The sequence below is a fragment of the Eptesicus fuscus genome, chromosome 4 (genome assembly GCF_027574615.1).
Source record: "Eptesicus fuscus isolate TK198812 chromosome 4, DD_ASM_mEF_20220401, whole genome shotgun sequence".
Lineage (NCBI taxonomy): Eukaryota > Metazoa > Chordata > Mammalia > Chiroptera > Vespertilionidae > Eptesicus > Eptesicus fuscus.
This window is the reverse complement of record NC_072476.1, coordinates 109,596,537-109,603,672: the sequence shown is the minus strand read 5'-3', so window position 1 is coordinate 109,603,672 and position 7,136 is coordinate 109,596,537. Positions and strand designations below refer to the sequence as shown.

The 7,136-nt window shown below is 63.6% G+C and overlaps 1 protein-coding gene across 2 annotated transcripts in view; it reads left to right on the top strand.

Annotated features, from left to right (window-relative positions):
- Positions 1-3,801: 3,801 nt before the first annotated feature.
- NPR3 (natriuretic peptide receptor 3) overlaps positions 3,802-7,136 on the top strand; it is a 57,867-nt gene continuing 54,532 nt past the window's right edge. The window contains exon 1 of one of the 2 annotated variants that reach the window (XM_054715338.1): positions 3,802-4,561. In XM_054715338.1, coding sequence (XP_054571313.1) covers positions 3,817-4,561 — 745 coding nt within the window. In that variant the 5' untranslated portion in view covers positions 3,802-3,816. The remainder of the gene's footprint in view (positions 4,562-7,136) is intronic. The other variant, XM_028130143.2, reaches the window with a different exon arrangement.

The window sequence follows — 7,136 nt, the reverse complement described above, 5'->3', positions numbered from 1 at the left end:
ATCTCTAAAGCCTATAAAAAAGTATTAGTGTCTGTTACATCAGGTTTAGGGCTAACATTGTTTTTAAGGTTTCCTTTTCTTTTTTTAAAAGAAGTAATAATGTGTTTACCCACACGGTCCACAAACTAAATTTTATCAAACTTTAAAAATAATTTCTATATCTGTAAATAAAATTAGCCCCTTTCAGTACTGTGGGTTACACATATTTCCCCAGGTTTTTTTTTTTTTTTGTGGGGGGCTAATTTTATTTCATTTTGCCGTGTTCCCCTGTAACTTTCTTTAGTTTTTATTCAACAATTGTAGCCTGAAAGAATGCATTCAAGAAACAGATTAGCAATTCTTTGAGAGTTAAAAAAGTGGTCTCTGCCCACCCCCCCATTTCAGTATTTTACAGATTGGAAAAGAACACTATTGAAAAATTGAGCCTAAGGGACAAGTTATTTAAGCACTTTTCTTTTTCCTTCTTTCTGAGTTTGATTCATCTTCACGTTTATAATGTTGCAAAAAGCCTATTATAAAATATTAGTAATCTTACTGTGTTGTATATTCTCAAAACGTCACTCAAAGTAAATTTTGACATAAAGGGTGTTATCACTTAAAGTGGAAGTCAGTTCTGTTCCTCTCTTACCTGGTGCGTAAGGTGGGACACACTTGATTTCTAACCCAATTCCACATGGAGATACTCTCAGGGGGTGAGAGTGCATGTCCTTTAGGCCCCAGTTCTTCCTCTAGAGAGTGCCGGTGACTTCCGAAGGCTCTTCCAGCCTTAAGACTGGAGAACTCCAGGGCACTCACAATGTTTACACAGATCTTCAGCTGCTCGGGAAAAGTCTAGTTTGATGGAAAGTAAACAAGCTCATGAAATGAAGATCTGGATACTTGTACCACTTGGTGGGTATTCCTATGGCCTATTTTCATTGGAAAACCCCCTTTTTTGGGAAAAACCATCATTTCTGCTCTTTGGGAAAACATAAGGGTGCTTTGAGCATCCGTGAGAGCAGTGGCCCTGGCTCTTCTGGTTCTGCCGTCCAGGTGGGGGCTCTCCCCTCGGGCCTGGTGCCCTGGAGTGACAAGCTGGAAGCTGAGCGCTCCAATCCCGAGGCCAGAGAGAGGCCCGCACTCCCTGCCCTGCGCGTGACCCTGGGCAGCGGGCAGCACCTGCGGGGGGAGGGGGTGTGGAGGGGGTGGGTCCTGCGGGGGGGAGAGGGCCTGCGGGGGGGAGAGGGGCAGAGGGCCTTCGGGGGCAGAGGGCCTGCGGGGGGAGAGGGGGAGAGGGCCTGCGGGGGCAGAGGGCCTGCGGGGGGAGAGGCATGCGCGCCTCCCGGTGTCACTGAAACCCCAGACTCCCCAGCGCGCAGAGCCCTGTCGCCATTGGCCGCGTTCCCCAGACACAGGGCACAGCCGGCGGTAACAGGACACCCTGGTTCCTGGCAACCAATTTGGAAATCCATAAAAACCCCTGGATTTAGCCATTGTTCTTCCTTCCTTCCTTCCCTCCCCATTTCCTTCCTCCGCTCCCTCCCTCCTGCCGGCCCCCCGCCTCTCCCCCAGGCGCTCAGGGGACTGAATCGCTGCAGCTCTCCATGTCCATGGCCGTCGGGTGGGTCTGACCGCCGTGGGTTCCAGCTTTGTGCGGACAGGTGCCTCCTGGGCCCTGGTCAGCCGCCCTGCTGAATGAATGACAGTTCGCTCAGGGGTCAGAAGCCCCTCCGCCAGGGGTCACAGCGCGTCCCCCGAAGTGTGCGTGACCCAGAGGGGGAAAGAGGAGGAAAGGCACCGTGATTACATTTCGGTCCCAGAAAGACTGCAGGGAGGGTGCTGTTCACGGCGGCGAGCGCTGGGGCCCGAAGGCGCCACATCTCTGGGAACCCCGACTGGCCTTTTCAGGGTCACCGGGGAGGGGAGGGCGATGGCTCTTTGGGGCCTTGGTGTTGACACCAACGAACGCAAACCACCCGCGGTGCCCGGGATCCGGGCGGCGGCGCCGCTTGCTGGCTCCCGGCTTCTGCCGACAGAGGGCGCGCGGCGAAGGCGAATGCCTGTTTGTGGAGCAGGACGCCCAGCCGCCGCCCGAAAGCCCGTTTTAAAACATGTTCGATTGATTTTAATTCGCGGGATTTAAGTGTCAGAATTCCCCCGTTCCAGGCCACACGTCCACATTGCAAACGGCCTCGGAGTGTCACCGCGCGGAGGGGGTCCGGCTCCCCTCGGAGCTGCCCTGCGGCGCGGCGGCCTCCGCGGGCCACGGGCGCGTCTCCAGCCCCGTCCCCGCGGCGGTGGCGGCTGCGCCCGGCGGCGGGACCGGGTCCGAGGCAGGACCGTTCTCGGCGATGCCGGACCCAGAGCACAGCGTCTGGCGCGCTCGGGAGGAGGTGCCGTTGGACTGCCCAGCGTTCGGGTCGGAGCAGCGCGGGCGCCGGCACCCGGGGACCCTCCGGGGAACGGTCTGGGGGACGGACTCTGTGCGGTTACCTGGTTCAGCACCCCCGGCCCGGAGGACGCCTCGGAGATGCTGCCCGGGCTCTTGGCACCCCAAGAAGCCGAGCCCTTCGCTCGCCGTTGGGAGCAACAAGTTCCGCTTTCCTGCTCGCGGCGCCGCGGCGAGGGTCTGTGCGCGGGGACCGGGGCAGGCCCGCCCGGCGGCGACCCCAGCGGGAGCCGGCGCTGCCCCGGGGGAGGGGGCCGGCCTGGGCTTGCGGGGGAGGGGGGCGCCGAACGCTCAGCCTAGCGGGGCGCTCCAGGGTCCGCGATCCGGCCGCCAGCTCGGGGTCCCAGGTCCCGGCTCCCTCGCCTTGTGCCCGGGGCCAGGGAAGGGAGGGTGTCGGGGGGATGTGGCCGGAGTGAGGAAGAGGCGAGAGCGAGCCGGACCTACGGCTTTTTGCAGCGAAGCTACCATTTTTCGGGACCCCTCCTTCCTCCGGTGCTGTTTATTTTTGCACGTGGTGTGCGTGCGCGAGCCTGCGCGCATCTCGGTACTTTCGGGAGCGTTTTCCTTTGGAAAGCCCGACGCTGGAGGGAGCGCGCCGCGCTGGGCCGGGGAGAGGCGGGGGCCCTGGAGGCGGCGCGGGGCGGTGGGGGCTCCCACGGGCGCAGGCGTGGGCGACTTCGGCTTTAAGGGAAGGCCCCGGGCTAGCGGGGGAGCCGGGGGTTCGGGACGGCGGAGGGGTGGGAAAGGAAGGGGTGCGGGGCGGAGCCCTGCTGTAAGAATGCTAATGAGAGCTCCCCCAGCCCAGCCCCCACCGCGCCCCACCCCGCCCCCACCCCACCCGCTGGAAAGACAAGCCCGGCCTCTGCGCGCCCCGGGTGGTAACGCGCTCCGCCGCGGCCACGCTATTTAAACGCCGGTTATGGATCCAGGAACCGGCGCGAATCAATGAGATCAAACGCGAGGGAGATGCACCGTCAATTACAAGCACTCGGACAAGTCGAACTTTTTTTTTCTTTTACAAATACGCTTTCAACAGCCACCTTAGCAACGCCCAAATAGAAGCCACCTCTAAGCAAAATAGTATATATAAAGGGAGGGCGAATATATATATATATATTTATAATAAGTATATATATGTAAATATTTACAGGCGTACAGGTTTACACCCGGTGAACTTCTTTTTTTTTAAAAAACGAGTGACATTGCAAGAAGGACTCGTGTTCCTCTCTGTCTTGTGGCGAGTTAGCGAAGGGGGCCTTTCATTTGCCGAGCGCGCCCGAGGGGGCGCCGGGACCTGGGCGCGAAGAGCGGGGCGGCCGGAGGAAGGGCGGGCGGGCGGGGGGCCGAGGGCGAGCCGGCGGCCGGGGCGGGCGCCTTCCTGCCGCACCATGCCGTCCCTGCGGGCGCTGACTCTCTCCGCGTGCGCCCTGCTCGGCTGGGCGGTGCTGGCCGGCAGCGCGGGCGGCGGCGGCGGCGGCGGCGGGCGCCGGGGGACGGAGACGCCGCCGCCGCCGCAGAAGATCGAGGTGCTGGTGCTGTTGCCCCGGGACGACTCGTACCTGTTCTCCCTGGCCCGGGTGCGGCCGGCCATCGAGTACGCGCTGCGCAGCGTGGAGGGCAACGGGACCGGGCCGCGGCTGCTGCCGCCCGGCACGCGCTTCCAGGTGGCCTACGAGGACTCGGACTGCGGCAACCGCGCGCTCTTCAGCCTGGTGGACCGCGTGGCGGCGGCGCGGGGCGCCAAGCCCGACCTCATCCTCGGGCCGGTGTGCGAGTACGCGGCGGCGCCCGTGGCCCGGCTGGCGTCGCACTGGGACCTGCCCATGCTGTCGGCGGGGGCCCTGGCCGCCGGCTTCCAGCACAAGGACACGGAGTACTCGCACCTCACGCGCGTGTCGCCCGCGTACGCCAAGATGGGCGAGATGATGCTCGCGCTGTTCCGCCACCACCAGTGGAGCCGCGCCGCGCTGCTCTACAGCGACGACAAGCTGGAGCGCAACTGCTACTTCACCCTCGAGGGCGTCCACGAGGTCTTCCAGGAGGAGGGTCTGCACACGGCCGCCTACAGCTTCGACGAGACCAAGGCCTTGGACCTGGAGGACATCGTGCGCTACATCCAGGCCAGCGAGCGAGGTGAGCGGGAGGGGCGCGGGCCCCCGCGGTAGCCCGGCCGCTCCCCCGGGCCCCTCACCCCCCGACACGTCCGCGCGCTCCTCTGCGGACCCCGCGCCCGCCCGGCGGCGCGAAGGACTCGGGGAGGGCGCGTGGCTGTCACGGGGGGTCAGGAGAAAGTCCCGCGGACGGGCTGGAGCCGGGGGAGGGGCGTCCGAGCCCGCCGCTCCGACAGGTGTTGAGAAACCATCTGGGTTTTTTTTCTCCCTGGCTCCCCCTTCGCCCGCACCTGGTTAGCGATGCGGGGCGCACTCCGGGCGCCAGGCTCCGACTGGGAGGCGAAAGCATTCTGAGGCCCCGAGGCCTGGCCCGGCCCTTTCCCGACGGGCGCCCCTCCTGGTGCGGGAGCGCGCGCGCCGCCCCCCGGCTCCCGGCTCGGGACTCGGGGGCCCTCGGCGGCTCCCTCCACAGACCCCACCTTTCTCTTCAAGGCTCATGTATCGCCCTTCTCGGTCCTCCCACCGCCCCTCCAGCCTCTTTCCAACGAGCGTCCGTGGTTTCCACCAGAAAGGCCCCGCTGGGTCCGCCCGGCGGCCCGCTCCCCGGCGCGCCCGGCACCGCGGTCTGCAGCGCGCGGGGAGGGCGACTTGGCCGGAGCGCGCGCGGGAGAAGCGGGCGCGGAGCCCCTTCCCACGTGCTCCCCACGTTTTCCCCGCGGGTCTGGGGGGGGGGGGGCTTGACTAAGGCACGGCTGCGGGGAGCGGGAGGAGAAGCGGGTGGTCGCGGATACGGAATCGCGACAGCGCCCTTGTGGCCCGTTTCACCGCCGAGTAGACGGCGGGGAATGGCGGGCCGAGAGGGCAGCCACACGCAGTTCCCTCCCCACCGGCGTCAGGTTTGGGGTGCACAGAGCTGGAGGCATCCCGCCTCTGCTTCCCCTCGCGCCTGGATTGTAAGGGGTGCAGTCCCAGCCCAGCTCCCCGCGACCTCACGCCCAGAGGCCGAAGGGGCCAGGGCTGAGCCAGGTGCAGGGCTGGCCCCCGACGTGGCGCGGCCGGGCCCCTGGGCGCTGGCTGCGGGAGCCGGGCGGGATCCGCCGCCGGTGAGAGTGGGTGGGGAGCCTTGGAGGAGGGCGCAGCGGCCACCGCCCTTCCCGAGTTGGCCACTCGGCCTCGCAGGGAGCGCACGCTGCGGCGCGAGGAGGAGGGAGGTGCTGGCCGTGGGGGTGCGTGGCCAAGTTCTGAGCTTTCGAACTCCGGGCGGTCTGCGCAGAATCCCTGCCAGCCAGGCGGGCGGGGCGCCCGGCTTCGCTGATGGTGAAAAGGGGGACTTGTCTGCGAGGCTGCGGACTGGCCGCGCCCGGCCCCGGAGCCACAGCTGCCTCTCACCTCCAGCGCTGCGGGCTCCTGCAGACGCGGGGCTGCTCTGGCCTCCGGGACCCCCGTCTCAGCCGGGGAGCCGGGAGTTGGAGATTTCCCAGGGCTAGCTGGGGTGGGGGTGTGTCCCCCAACCCTCAAGATCTGCTCTGAAGGTCTGGGTGCCGTGGGTGGTCCCTGAGCACAGGGCCTGGGATTCACAGCCCAGGGGACCTGTCATTCCAGTTTAGGGCAGGTCTCGGCCAGGGGCCCCTGAGCCTCACAAGGGGTGGTGGACTGAGCCCAGGGAGCAGGGAGGGCAGCAGGGCCCTGGGGGGCCTGGGGGCTTCAGCCGGGTTGGACTACAGCCTGTTGCTGCTGATCAGCTTTTCATTCCAAAAGCCTCACCCATGCACCCAGTCTCTGCTCCTTTCCGTCTAAATTTGGATTTAGCGGTGGAAGTTTGCTTGGCCGACCGACCGGTGTATTTTACAGGTGACAAAGGGTACCATTCCAGCTCTAAAGTGTATTTCCAACAGTGACTGGGCAGATGTCAGAACTACAAAACCGTTTCTCCCCTTCTCCCCGAAATCCCCCCCCCCCCCCCCCCCCCCCCCAGGAGAGAAAGTTGCTTGATGGCAAAGCTCTCTCTGGGGATCTTTTCCCTTTTGCTAATCGCCATTACTTCGCCATAAGCAGTTAATGGGTTAACTGGGTTCAGTGGGGTTTGATTTGCAGAGCCTTTGTCCAGGCTCAGGCGTTCCCTGGAGAGGGAGCTTGGGCTGCTGCTAAACCTCGGGTTCCTCAGGTAAAGTGGGGGGCGTAGGGGCGCCCCCACCTTAGGGATGCTGGGGGGATTAAACGCGCTAACACAAGGAACGCGCTGAAGCAGCGCCAGGTGCATGGTGCACAGTGAACGTGGAGTTTCATTCCAGCGGTTCAGTCTGTGTACGATGATAATCACTTCCACTGGAAGGCCGCCGAGTCCTGGGGCAAGAACCCCGGGTGAGAAGCAGGTGCTCTGGGCTTGCTGTCTCCACTCGCAGCTGCTTGGCCTGGGCGGTCACGTACCTCCGCTGAGGCGCCTTCCTCCTCCGTGAAATAGAGAGCTGGCCCAGAACCACTGCGGTGGGCGGTTCTGAGGTGTGCTCCCTCCCGTGTAAAGATGTAATGGACTGTGTTTTTGTCTTTGAAAACTCCACATTAAACATCACAGAGCTAGAGAGTCCCACTCCCCCCAC